This window comes from Octopus bimaculoides, chromosome 2, assembly GCF_046866305.1.
Source record: "Octopus bimaculoides isolate indiv1 chromosome 2, ASM4686630v1, whole genome shotgun sequence".
In the NCBI taxonomy this organism is placed as follows: Eukaryota; Metazoa; Mollusca; class Cephalopoda; order Octopoda; family Octopodidae; genus Octopus; species Octopus bimaculoides.
In genome coordinates this window covers 152,443,498-152,458,578 of record NC_142929.1, presented here as the reverse complement: position 1 = coordinate 152,458,578, position 15,081 = coordinate 152,443,498, and the positions used below count along the sequence as shown (strand labels likewise).

At 35.1% G+C, this 15,081-nt stretch overlaps 1 protein-coding gene across 1 annotated transcript in view; it reads left to right on the top strand.

The window, feature by feature from the left end:
• The window catches only part of LOC106872129 (uncharacterized), a 185,982-nt gene that overhangs the window by 53,048 nt on the left and 117,853 nt on the right, over positions 1 to 15,081 (top strand). Inside the window, exons 24-32 of the mRNA XM_052965662.2 lie at positions 1,224 to 1,436; positions 2,938 to 3,051; positions 4,291 to 4,422; positions 5,752 to 5,861; positions 6,709 to 7,069; positions 8,769 to 8,861; positions 9,445 to 9,641; positions 11,912 to 12,032; positions 13,957 to 14,055. Of these exons, the coding sequence (XP_052821622.2) occupies positions 1,224 to 1,436; positions 2,938 to 3,051; positions 4,291 to 4,422; positions 5,752 to 5,861; positions 6,709 to 7,069; positions 8,769 to 8,861; positions 9,445 to 9,641; positions 11,912 to 12,032; positions 13,957 to 14,055 (1,440 nt within the window). The remainder of the gene's footprint in view (positions 1 to 1,223; positions 1,437 to 2,937; positions 3,052 to 4,290; positions 4,423 to 5,751; positions 5,862 to 6,708; positions 7,070 to 8,768; positions 8,862 to 9,444; positions 9,642 to 11,911; positions 12,033 to 13,956; positions 14,056 to 15,081) is intronic.

Here is a 15,081-nt window from a genome sequence, read left to right as displayed (position 1 = left end):
GCATGTAATATCCAAATTTCTGGCTGAGTGAATTGCGCCAGGGTGGTGTTTTTCTTGCAGATGGTACCCAATTGGCCCTACTATATTGTGTAGTTGACAAAGTCAAAAACAAACAATGCACATGCACGAAATTAAAAATATAAAATAGCAACAATTTACCCATCGCACGCTGTATACATACGTACGTCTGCGGTCTTCTGCAGCAGCGATCCTATTGGTCTCACATGTATTGGCACCCTTGTGGACAGCTGATCACCACCTTTCTCATTCTAGAGCAGACTGCTCCCGAGTGTCATGATCGATGCTGAAGGCTTTCAGTGTGTCCTTAAAGCACTTCTGGCCGCCTTGTGAGTGCTTTCGCTTTTGCAGCTCTCCAAAGAGCAATCTTTTTGGTAATCGATCGTCTGACATGCGAGCTACGTGCCCTGCCCAGCAAAGCTGAGACTGTATCAAGATGGTATGGATGCTGGGCAGGTTAACACGTATTAGTACCTCGGTGTCCGGGATCCTGTCCTGCCACTTTATGCCGAGAAGTTTTCTGAGTGATTCATACAAATATATATATATATATATATATATATATATATATATATATATATATATATTTATGACTCTTTACATCTTGACAGTCTAAGCAGCAGAGAATGTCTGTTTTAATTAGGTAATTGTAGTCTTCTTCCTGCAGCTTCCCTCATGTTTGATGAACAATTTCTGTGGCAAAATCTGCAAGCAAGGAAGGTGCTGCAGTGTGTTGTCTTTGTTTCTTTGATGTTTTGTTTTGAGGGGCAGGTTGTTTTCTTCCTCAGGCTGTTTGGCGCCTTTGCTCACTGAGGTTTTCCATACTGTTCTGTCTTCAGCTAACTTTACCCAAGTCTTCGCATCAATATGGCACTTGGTCAGGCTTCTCTGACATGTATCCTTGAATCTCAGCTTTGGTCATTCTCTGAGTCTACTACCATACAACAACTGTTTGAGAATTTTGTTGTCATCCATCCACTTCACATATCCAAGCCATCTCAGTCTCCTTTTGCACAGAATAGTTGTTATGCTCAGAAGTGCTGCCTGTTTCAAGACTTCTGCATTGGTTACTTTGTTGCATGGCATATTAGAATGTTACAACTTTTTTTTTCTGATTTATGTGTGTGTGTATATATATATATATATATATATATATATATATATATATATAAATATATATATACACACACACCTTTTATTTTCAGGCATTTGTTGTTAAAGTAATGCAGTTCAGAAATTCTTTTGATGGTGAAGGTCCCAATATCCCAGATTCAAGTCCTGAAGAGACTGTTGAGAGATTAGATAAATTTCAGGAGGAATGTTTAAACCTAAAGAAGGAAAGGGAGATACTTGAAACTGTATCTAAAACATTTGGAGTGTCAATTGATACATTTATAGAACTTGACCAAACTGAAGAGGTAAAATATATCTTTTGTCTTATTCTTAGAATATGGATAAAAGAATAGTTACAGTTTCACAGAATAAAGTTAGTTTTCTATATCATCATCTAATATTGAATTTATTCTCTTTTCCATTTTATATTTCTTTCATTTTGTCAATGTATTACATATCTGAAATAATTCCATACATCATAAAATAATGTTTAATATGCATGTTGACATGCTCGTTATATTCAAGTATAAATGTATAAGATCAAAAGATAAGCTTAGTTTTACTGGGTGCTTTTGGAAAGGCAATACATTTGTAGTGCATTTCACTTAATGAAATACATTTCTGCTAATTTGGTGCCAATGTGACTCTATTATCAAATATCCTGGTGTATAGGAACTCAGTTTTAAAGGACAACAAAATTTACATCCTTACAAATGCATAATTGCATAATTATATTGCTAAATAAGAGCTGTGAACTTGGACATAATAATAATAATAATAATCCATGTGATCTAAGAATGATTTGGAACATATATTTTTTAATAGAGATGTGCTGAAGAAATACACTGTACACTATCAAAATGTTAAACTTGAGAACAAAATCAAAATTAGCAGAAAAGTGCAGCTTCTCTTGAATCAGTGACATTTTGAAAATTTTCAATCTAAGAATAAAAATTAATTAATCTAAGGAAAATAGCTTGACAAGAGATATAGAAAACTTATGCCATGTCTTTTATCGTAAACTGTGTAATCTGCATTTCTCCTCAAAATACTATAGTAGTGATGGCACAATGTTTTGTGAATATACTATGACATTTAATGTAGAAACATTTGAAGCATTACTGTTGTACATGTTCATACCTTAAAATATTTATTGAATATCAAAATCATGAATTCTACCAACATTCCTTGTGCATTCAGGGTGATGACACTATTATATTTATGCAAGAAACCCTTTAACTTCAACTTAAGTCATTTATTAATGCTCCTAGCTATATAATTACCAGACTGTGTACCATTAAGTTTCTATCATCATGTACTAAATCATACCTGAGGCTAAACACCACCCACTATTGATTTGATATTATCATCTTGGTCAGAAAACATGAAAAATTTGCTTTGTTATGCTAGACGGATGTTCAGCCAACATAAACACCTTAAAATCCATGAAAAAGAAGGGAATATTTATGGTCTTTAACTTTACAACCTACAATTTCTTTTCACACTTCTTTATAATTACAATTAAGGTTCTCAAATGTTGAAGAGAAACACTAAATGGGAGTTTAGGAAGAACTGACAATCAAATATACAAGACTTTCCTAAAGTTTGCCATCTGAGTGTATGCAGTTTTCTCTAATTTTGATGGTGTAAGATGGATCTTTGTTGAATAAGTCTAAAGAATTGAAATACAGGAAAAAAATGATTATGCACACACATATATACACACATATATACACACATATATATGTTAATACATATGTACACATGGTTGATGTATTTAAATCATCAGTTCTTTATCATTTATAGGATCTGAAGATGGTATATTCATTGTATGACCTCTACATAAGGTTTATTCAGTTTGATGATCAATTTCAAAATACCTTGTGGTCTGATGTTGATTTCAGAACTGCTGTGAAAATGGTAAGTTTACCTCCTACAAAATGTCCTGCTTCACTGTTAATATTGTGTAGTTTCTACTACTTTCAAATATTTTATTTCCTATATAGGAAAGTTGGTTATACATCATTAGATGTATACCTGACTTTCCTATATAAAATTAGAAATATAACAGAACGCTGAACTCCAGACTATCAACTTAAACAACATTTATTCAGGTAGTAAATATATACATCTTTAGCTCTTGTTGTTACAGCTTCTGTGTGTGTGAGCATAGTTGTTAGGACGTTGGTATGTAGATGTAAGCGAGCTGTCGAGTGTGAGTCCGAAAGATGGAGAGTAACAGCTAAACACGTCCATGCTCTATTGCTGGCCAGCAAGAAAAAGACTGTCTCCAGGTTGGAATGTTGGAGACACTGCTTGACACGTCCATGCTCATGGCCGGCCGACCGAGAAACAGAATGAATTGAGCGGGAACGCTTGGTTGTTTAATTCCACGCATGCGTGAGACTACGCATGTGCACGGCGTTACTACACCTATATTATATTTGACTAAAGTTTAAGTAAGATCTCATAATTTACTTAAAGCCTTTAATTTCAGGATAGAAATAAGGTGTCTTGCTGAAGGGTGAGGGTCTTACCAACAGGAAAAGTATATTGAAGGGTGAGTTGTCTTATTAAACTGAAAGATCTCACCAAAGGAAGTTGTTTAACTCCAACTCACCCTTGATCAAGCAGACTTATAATCAAAGGCACTCCAATGACAGCCACCTCATCTTTTTCTAAGTGCAGGACACCCAGAACAATTTTATCTATCATTTCCTTTTCTACAATAGTGTGGTTGTAATTTGAGAGAATTTGACTGCTACTTTTGCTTAGTCAGATGACCACATAGAGGTTCCCTCTTTGGCTTAACAAAAGATGTTTTACTAAAACCAAGGATCTTTCTATATGATGTGTATTACTAAAAGTGGAATATCTTAATTAAAACACTTCATTAAACTACACTATACACTTGTGATATTATGTACACTAAAATTATTGAAATGTTATGTAGATATGAATATTTAAGAAATGTTTCATCTCTAAATAGAATGTTAATAATTTGAAAAACTTCAAAATATTCAACTCCTGGACAAAAGAAATAGAAACCTAGAGGCAGTACTCTAGTATAGTTGTGACCATGGTGGCTGAAACAAACTGAAAAATTAAGGAAAAAGCCTAAAGAACTTGACTTAGTTTTCTATATTTTTTTCTATTAAGGTGGAATTATTTTGGGATGACTACCTATTATTGTCTGAAAAGCTTCAAGAGTATAATACTTATCACAGCCTAAAGCCTGCCATTACAATGTACCAAGAAACCATTCCAATCTTGAAACTTCTTCATTCAAAGGTAATATATAGATTAGTTATTATGCCGGCTGTATATATATATATTTAATTATATGTATTTATTTTCTCTTAATTAAGAATAATTCGGATAAAATAAATGGGTTAATAGATACCAGGGTAGCAAAGATCACAAAATAACTGTGGTGTAACTCCTGTTTGTGAGGCAGAAACTCCTTGATATTTTGAGTATTTGAGTATATATAAATTTAAAGAATGGAGTAAACGCATGTTATAACTGCATACTTTTATTCCGACATATGTTTCGAAGAATTACAGTTTATGCGATCCATAGGAATCGGCGATGTTAAAAATGTAAACTTCTCCTCAGGGAAATGTATGAGAACCAGCTTAAACGTAAGACATTATAACCGAGTATCCTATGGATTGCATAAATTGTAATTCTTCGGAACATATGTCGGAATAAAAGTATGCAGTTATAACATGCGTTTACTCCATTCTTTAAATTTATATATATATATATATATATATATATATATATATATATGTATGTTTGTTTGTCAGTTATCTGAAGGCCTTTTCAAGATCAATGACTGTTGGGTTTAGTAGCTTGCTCTTAGTTAAGAATTTGTCTTGTAGTTGTCTCTCTCAAAAGTGTGTATTGATGGTACTCCATCCAATCATAGACCCAAACTGCATCTGATCAGAGTTAATTCTCTTCCAATGCTGTAACTTTTTTCTGTTTCTCATAACTTGGTAAGTTGATACCTCTATAGTTGAGCACCTCCTTTGTTTTGTAGCAATTGACAGTGGTGCTACTAAACCAGTCATTGATGTTATATTACCCCTTTGTACTACGTGACTGACTTTGCGAGAAATTAACATGTGTCCTACTTTGCAAGATATTTTCAGCATCTCCGAAATTCTCCCTGATGATTTTGTTATTTACTGCATTCATATCCTTAATGGCTTTTATGACTCTATAGTTAGTCACTTGGTTGTGTTTTTTCAGAGTAGTTCCTTTCTTTCCTACTCATTCTCCTCATTCAAAAACTTCTCATAGTCTTACTACCACACCTTATTTTCTTTTTCTCAGTGTTAGTGAGGCTGAGTACACTAATACCATAACACATACATTTTCCCCCTATGATCTCCTTATTTACACTAATGAACAGCTTTGCAGCCTAAAATTCATCCTTCTGGCCCTCATGTCACAGAAAAATCGCAAATCTCTATTATTCTCTTCCTTTACTAAATTTACTCAACATTTAGCTTCCCATATAGCAACTTGGTATAGCTTTATGCTCTCTTCTTTCTCAGCTAAAGCCTTTCCTCATGAATGTTATAAAATGCTTTCTCTGTTTGATTGTAGACAATTCGTAATCGCCATTGGTTGCAAGTAATGGCAGTCACAGAAAATACATTTCCTTTAGAAGTAACTGTTTTGAGATTATCTCATCTCTTTAATATCAATCTACCCAGGTAACAACCTATTTATTTCTTCTTGAGTCATAATCTACAAACAGGATTCTTTTTTAATCACAGCTGTTTCTGGTGGAGGTTTTGGTTATCATTGTTAATTCCAGGTTAGCTCTAATCCAGCAGATGTGTAATCAAAAGTGATCCAGCCATATCCATCCTCTTTTTTCAGACACTAGACATAATAAATAGACAAATACATTAAGTAATGTATTCTTAATTTTTAAAAACATTATGTTGTTTTAAAGGTGCTCTGTTTACTATTTCTAGCAGGTTGACCATGTAGAAACTCTTTTGTTATTGTTGTTATTACTGTTATTGTTCTGACATAATGTATCTGGAACTACATTATCCTACAATTATGGTTGAGTATGACAAATATTAGAGTGTATCCCCATATTGATCACATTATTTTACTGTCACTTATTTTATGATCTACATAAGGATAAAATACAAAATTGATCTCAACTAGATTTGAAAATTAAAATGTAAAGGGTTGTAATTAAATGTCATGAGTTATATTGTTTGCACTTCAGCATAAGGCAGTGTCATATCTACTCCCCCATTGCCTTATACCTCTCAAAAAAATGGTCATGGTAGGACTCTGATCAAGTGATGAAGTATATTTGGACAGTAAGCTTCACATTAATAATGGTTGTGGTTAGAACTCTGGTCAAATAATGAGGTTTATTATAAAATATTTTGACAGTAAGTTTTGCATTAGCAATATGTATAATCACAATCAATAGCTTAGACAAGTTTTAAGTTACCTATCTGTAAAAAAATTAACATCAAAATAAAGTGGCTAATCTTAATTACGATTATTATTGACTACCTTGCTTTCTTTCAGATATAAATCTACAGTTGTTGAAATATGCCATGTGTCCATGAAGGAAATGGAACTGGAGACAATGATGTCCAAAATAGAGGAAGAGTGGACAGAGCAAGAATTGATCTTCCAGAATTATAAAACACTTGGTCCAGTCACTCTGGACCACATATTTATTGAAAGACTCTTGGAGCAGCTGGAAGATTCTCAAGTTACTTTAGCAAATATGCTGACTTCTCCATATATTTCTCCAATGCAAGAAGATGTAAACATGTGGACAGAAAAACTGAAAGAACTAGGTTTTATTCTGGAATTGTGGATTGACGTCCAGAAACTCTGGACACACTTGGAAGCAGTTTTTTCAAATTCATCCACAAACAAGGTAACAGTGACATTTGTATTGTTAGCAGAAAAGCAGCAATGCTCATAGCCCCTTAAGGTCGTCTGAGATCTTATAAAATTGATGTAGTTTATGTTCAGCTTTGAATATCTGGTGGTTGACATAAGTTGGTAAAAATTGAACAGCATAGAAACTTCAAAGGCTAGTGGTTCTGGAGAGGCAGAATTGTGAGAAACATACATACAGTGTGAGTCTTGGGAAGTGAGACATTGCAAGGTCAAGTTGGCCTGTGTAGTTCAGAAGAGCAGAAGTCATTGTAGTAGCAGTGGTAGATGAAGCAGTGAAAAGGCATCAGCATCATCATTTGATGTCCTCTTTCCATGCTGGCATGTGTAGAATGGGTTTAACAGGAAACCCCAATGTCATCTTTGGCATGATTTCTATGGATGGATGCCCTTCCTAACACCAACTACTTAACAGAGTACTTTTTGTGCCACTGACACTATCATTTAATGTGTACTGGGTGCTTTTTTCATACCACCTGCACTAGTGAGGTTGCCATGTAACTTGCAAGACAGAAAAGAACAGAAGTATTTGGGAGGGGACAGTGAAGATGAGTGGCTGTGTGCCAAGTGTTGAAGGCTAAAGTGTGATACAGGGGCAAGCATAAGTGTTGTACTATGGAGGAGATATATGACTGAAGGAGATAAGAGAAAGGTAGTGATGGAGTGCTAGAGCAAACTCTCAAGGAACAAGAACATGAGCATAAAAGAGGATGGTAGATTATAAGAGGGGATGAGAGAATGGATGCTTTCATAAGAATGTGAGGAGGGAATAAACAGGTGAAGGTAGAGGTTAGTATAGTGAGTGAAGAACACTGGTATGGATGCAGATGATGGCAAATACCAGAGGGGTGATGTAGGAGACATAAGAGTGGATCAGGAAGGAGCATAGAATAGAAAGTAGTAGAATGATGTGTAAAGTATAGGATCTATGGAGAAGGAGATATACGGATACATATGGGGCTATAGTAGGTTGGCTATGATGGTAGATATGGGAGGGTATTGAGAATGGTAACAGATAAGAGAGATGTTTAGAATAGAACACAGCAGAGGGGGGAAAAGGGCTGTACCTGAAGGCACAGAGGGGAGATGATTGGTTGAAATGCTGTGAGTAATGATGATGAGGAATGAAATTAGTTGGGGTGGGGGGGCACCATTTCGAAAGGTATGGGATGTAATGTGTGTGATACGGCTTGAAGGTAAATACTGCAGTCACATAGTATCAAAGATAGGGGAGGAAGGAATGTTTGTCAGAGAGAGAGAGAGAGAGAGAGGAAGGAGAACAAGGCCTCGCACACATACAAGCACATCCAAATGGTTGTAGGATGATTTTTTTTTTTGTTGTTGTACTGGACAAGTCTTCATGAACACAGCAAGAAGCCAGTGATATAGATTTGTACTGTGTATGTAAGTCATTGCCAATCGGTTGAATGGCCTGTGTCAGGTTACTGAAAACTGGGTCTTTGCATTCACTTATGCCACATTCCTGGCAATTAACATCTGTAAATTCTCAATACCATTTTCTGTTTTCCAGAGTGAAATTAACAAAACTTCAAATGAAGTATCTAGAACATTTGATCTACTTATTTGTTTACAGAATAAATCATATATTACTTTTGGCATTATTGCTTTGCAGAATTTTTGGAAAATATTGAAAATATTTATGATTTTAATTCCAGGAATTGCAACAACAAAATCTAATATTTGCGCCTATAAATACCAATTGGTGTAAGGTTATGGCAAAGTATGCTGAAATTAAGAATGTCTTGCAGGTAATTTCTGTCTATTGCATCATCATTATCATCACCATCATCATTATCAACATCTTCACTGCAATCATTCCCATCATCATCATCATCACAATTAAGATTGTTGTGGTATTAATGAGTATGATATTGATTGTGAGTATAGTTGTGGTAAAGTTTTGAGGATGATTCTTGTTGGTCAGTTTCAACAGAGGTACCCAATATTACAAGCCCCCTGACTGGATATTTTAACTGTTACCCATACACTTTATCTGTATGTGAGAGAGAAAGTTTCCTGAAAGTTAAGAATATGTGGTAAGTTGGTGTAAGGGGAATCAGCTGTTACATAAGCATGTTGAATTACTTTACAGAAACTATTTGCATGGCTTGATGATAAATAATATCTATATTTTTAGAGAAAAATTTTCCAAAATCAAACAACACAAAAGATAAAACATTTCAATGCAACATTTTGACAGATTTTAGTGTGACATGTTTTCAGATTCTGACATCTAAAGTCTCTTGTAAAATATGTAACTCTTGTAAAATATATTGACTTTCCAGTCTGATCAAAATTAAATTCAAAACAATCTTTCTTTTTCTTTTTAAGGCCTGCTGTGGAGAAATGCAACTTAAATCTGTGCTGCTACATATACAGGAAGATCTAGAATCTTGCTCTAGATCACTTGGAAACTACTTAGAAAAGAAAAGAATGCAATTTCCCCGTTTCTTCTTTCTATCAAACCCAGTTCTCTTAGCATCGCTAAGTTGTCCCCAATCTTTGGAATCGATATTGCCCATTTTGGGGTAATTATTGTTATATTTCCATACCATTAATCTTTGATACCATTTAATATTTATTTTACAGGTGACAATTCATAGCCAAGTTGTAGAAATCAGACAGTAAGCTTCATTGCCCTGTGTTAACAATTAGGGGGAGATAATAAATGTCCATTATCAATCGTTCAGACGAATTCCAAATGAACAAATTTTTTGGTTACATTGAGCAAAATTGATTGCTGTTGACTTATGTCAGGAATGCCATCACTGGCTATTAAAACAAAAAGGAAGTGAGTATTGCGTATGCAGATTGTTAGGTGCAATGTGGCTTGCAAAACACCTCATTGACACTCCCCATCCAGAGACAGGCATAGGTGAGATAGTTGGTATCAGTAAAGTCATAGTAGTGTGACCTTTAGTTCATAGGGGTGTTAGAAGAGAGTAACAGAGGTTAGAGTTGGCGGTAGTTGTGAATGATGTACTAGAGTGGAGGTGTAGTTGATGGCAAATATCAGTACCATGGAAGGTAAAAGAAATAGCTTAGAAAGGAGGTGATGAGTGCTCGTACAAGACAAGTGGAGAGCCACCGTATAATAAATCTGTAGCTAGATTAGAAAATAAGAAGATGATGAGTTAAAAGAGAGAGATTTTTTTCTTTTAAAGCATTCGCTTGTTACAAGGTCCTTAGACTACTGAAAACGTAAGAGCTACTGGAATAAAATGGGCGCTAGACAGAACTCAATAGGTGACAGTGTACATTAGACTTAGAAAACTGGAGGTCATATTGAAGAGGAAAACAAGATGGTGGAAGGGAATTCCAAAGTTTAGATATGTACAGGGACAGAGATGGAGGTTAGAAGTACATAATGGTGGCTATAGAGAGTTGGGTACAAACGTAGTGGGGCATCAACAACTGATATGAGAGGTTACTCAAAGTGAGCTGATAGCTTTATTTTGTTAGAGATAGCAAACTGTGAAAATAGCATGTGTGTCTGTTCCTTATCTGTTGCATCTCTCTGTATCATTTAATTTGACAAAAGCAAACATCAGATTTAGATGTCCTGAGCATTTTGTTTGTTAATGTGATACTCCAAAACTCAATTGTCTTGCTTTTCTTCTCTCCAGGTATCTACATTTCTCCAGTTAAGTCTACATCTGCTTCCTCCCCTCCTTGTTTGATACCATCTACCATCTCATTTCCTTATCACTCATCTCTTTCTATTGCTCATTCTCCCTGTCTGTCCACTACACAACCAATTTCACTGTACCATATTACCTGTATAATTTGGAATGGCATTAAACCTGTCTAACCCCATCCTTCTCACCTATCCATATTCAGTCTCCACATACTATCATTCTTATCGTTCCACCTATCTCATCCACTACGGAACCGCTGTATAAAGGATTGCATTGGATCTCTTTGTACTCAATACACTCTTCCATCACTTGATCTTTCCATTGTCCATTTCTTTCTCACTCTCTCTCTCTACTGCCCTCATCACTCTCTTTCTACTATCATACTCTCACTCACTCCACCCACTTGGCTTTTCTTTTATCTTCAGTCTCTCTTGTATTCACCATTTCAGTGTATGCTTTAAGTGGAAGAACACACCATAAAGCAATGAGGACTCTTTAGTCTTATGGGGTACAAGTCAACCTCACTAACCCTGGTGCTACTCAGTACACTCTGTAAAATAATTTGCAACACACAGTAAAGTGAACCTTATAGTTTGGTTGAGGACATGACATCTTTAATACTCGTGCCATGATAAAATGTACCAAGTGCACTGTGTAAAGTTGTGTCTTTTTTTAGGAAGGGCATCCTGTCCTAGAAAGCAAGCCAAAACTGCGAGGTGTAAGATGTATAGAAAAGTAGTATCTTTGAATAAGAACTGACTCATATCATGATGACCTTTTCAACACATACCATGCATAAAATCATGATGTTATACAACCACACACATATAGGTGCAAGTATGACTGTATGGATAAGAAGCTTGCTTCACACCCATATGGATTTGGATCCAGTCCTACTGTGTAACACTTTGGGCAAGTGTCTTTTGTTATAGCCCCAGGCCAGTTAGAACTATGTGATTGGATTTGGTAGATGGAAATTGAAAGAAGCTTATTGTGTGTGTTTAAATATGCATTAATTTCATAAAGGCTGTTTAGCACACTGTTTCACTATCCACAATATAGTATTGTATAAGACCAAATGTGCAGGCTTATCCTACAAATGTAACAATTATTAATGAAGTTGTGTTGTTGAAGATGGAAAAATATATTTTTTGCTTCAGATCTTTATTTGGATATGTCCATGAAATAGAAACTGAAGTACTTGAAAAAAGAAGAGAAATTTTATCAGAATCTGCAGCTTCAGATATACAATTTGACCAAAATATAGAAATTTTTACAACTGTAAGAAAATATCACCTTTTATCTTATTCATGAAAGCATACTGTCTCCACATATTCTAAGAGCTGAGTAAAAGGGTTAACAACAGGAAGAGCATCCAACTGTATTAAACTGCCTCAGGAAACCTACACAGAAAACTTGCCCAGCATGGGGAAACTAGATATAAAATTATGATAGTATTTTAATAAGAACTTAATTATATAATTTAATTTAACTTAACTACATATTTTAATATTAAAAAAAATTTTTTTAGACATTTCATAATGTAGCTAAATTTTATTCTTTACATGTATAAACTGATGTCTATTTCACTCACCAAAAATTCAATATTCGGACATCTTTCATAGCCCAATTCCTCAGTGTGACCTGTAACATTATAAATGCCTATATGTGTGTGTGTGTGTGTGTGTGTGTGTGTGTGTGTAGTCAAATCAAATAATTGAACATTAAAAATAACAATAACAAAACAACAAGAGGACCTGCACATGGAATGTATTAATTCAATGCGAGAGGGCATTTAACATTTTGAGCATAGTTCTTCGTCAGAAAGGAAAAGAGTTGGATGGTTTGACAGGAATTGACAAAGCCAGGGGCTGCACCAGGTTCCATAGTCTGTTTTGGCTTTGTACTAGGTGCTTTTATATCATCATCACCATCATTTAGTATCTGTTTCTATGCTGGCATGGGTTGGATGGTTTGACTAGGGCTGGTGAGCTGAGGGGCTGCACCAGACTCCAGTCTGATTTGACATGGTTTCTATGGCTGAATGTCTTTCCTAGTGCCAACTACGCTGAGAGTGTAATGGGTGCTTTTATGTGCCACCAGCACAGATGCCAGTTGCGTGACACCAGTATCTGTCATGACTACAGTTTCATTTGGCTTGACGGGACTTCTTCTCAAACATAGATATTGACAAACACCTCAGTCATTTGTCATTGCCTCCTTAGGCCCAGTACTCAGAAGGTGCTTTTTATATGTCACTAGCACAGGTGCTAGTTACATGACACCGGCATTAGCCACATTGCCTCCGTGAGGCCCAATGCTCAAAAGGTGCTTTTCATGTGCCACTGGCATGGGTGCCAGTTGTGTAACACTGACAACAGCCACTACTATGATTTCACTTGGTTTGACGGGTCTTCTCAAGCGTGGCATATCGCCAAAGGTTTCAGTCACTAGTCATTGCCTCCATGAGGCCCATCATTCAAAGATCATGCTTCACTACCTTGTCCCATGTCTTCTTGGGTCTCCCTCTTCCACAGCTTTCTTCCACATGTATTAATTATCATTTTAACATTCACTGTTTCATACTTGCATGAGTTGGACAGGATTTATTGAAGCAGATTTTCTACAGCCTGCTGCTCTTCTTCTCACCAACTCTCATGCAAGGTAATATTTCCTCATGACCAAACAAGTTTATGCTGCATGACTCTGCTTGTATCGCAGTGACACCTATTTATAATTATCACTAGATGTCAAGACAAGGATGGACACACACACATACACATCTGTATACTGACTTCTTTCAATGTCCCCCAACCAAATTCACTTACAAGGTTTTGTTTGAGCCAAGGTTATAGTAGAAAACACTTGTCCAAGGTTCATGCTGTGGGACTGAACCTACAAACATGAGCTTTATTCATAAGCTTTACTTAATTCTTAATTTGCTCATAGGTCTTGTTGTTATAAATTTAGTCTTTAGAATAATTATCATTCTCATTATTGCCAAATTATTAGAGTATTGGGAAAATGCCTTGTAGTATTTGCTCTAACTTTTTACTTTCCATTCTTTTGAAGTTGATGAAATATAATACCAGTCTAAGTACTTGTGGTCGATATAATTAGCTAATATCCTCCTCCTTTTCCTGATATTAGTCTTATACCAAAGTTTGAAATCATTGTTATTCGTATCATTTTTTATTTTTTTAAGCCTGAATTAAGTCAAGAAATCAAACTGAGAGAAACTGCTGAAATACAAATGATAGCTGTGAAAAGTTTTGATGGGGAAAAATTATTATTAAATAAAAAGGTACTTATTTATGTTTTTATATGTATATACACACACACACACACACGCATCACTCACATAGAAACACATATGCATACACACATGTATGTATGTATGTATGCATTTTTTATTGTTTAACTCTGATTGAACAGACTTAAGATCAAAGCTTTCCACCCATGACTGTCCTGTCTTATTTTCAGGCAATGAATAGGTTATTCAGTGTGTCTTCCCTTTTTAAAAATAAAGTTTGTTTGAGAACAATTTAGCCTCTATTTCCAGCAAATATGTGTGTGTGTTAAGTGTGCATATATTTTCATATATTTACTTTACTCTATTGAATTCTTCTCATAAAGGGACAGTTACTTAACTAAACACCAGAGCTGCATTTTTAGCATTTATACATCAACATTAATTAAATCTTGCGTATTTTCACTGTTCCACCTACTGATTGAATTTGCAAAATACAGATTAGATAACGCTTTCCTTTGCTTGAAAATTTCAACTTTTTAAGATAGTTAGTTGAGCATTTAGAAACATAACCAAGTGCACTAATAATTATTGGTACAAATATATATATTTGTCAATTATACAGGAAAGCTGTAGGTTTGATTTTGAATAAATGTTCACATCTGCTTGACAATTGACCTCCACAGCAGTACATGATTGTTTTTATTCCAAACACCTATATTAGGCCAGTTGTGTTTGTAAGCAGAGGCTTTGATGACAATGCCCCACCAGTATTCTTAGCATTGCAATTTATAAAATAATCAACATGGAAATTGTTTTTATATTTACTCCTGGTTAACCTTTTCTATGAATGGCATTGTTTATTGTTTAAACAAGATGATGATATCACATAGAAAGGTTTTTACTTTGATGATGTCTTGGGATAATTGCTGATTATATGTATATCTTCCATAGAAACATGATTCAGCATTTTTGTTGACAATTTAAGGGTTTATCGTCTCTTTTGTTCATCAAATATTTTGTATCTATTTCTTTGTAACCTTCAGATTGTGGTGTAATGAAGCAATCATTCTCAAATTT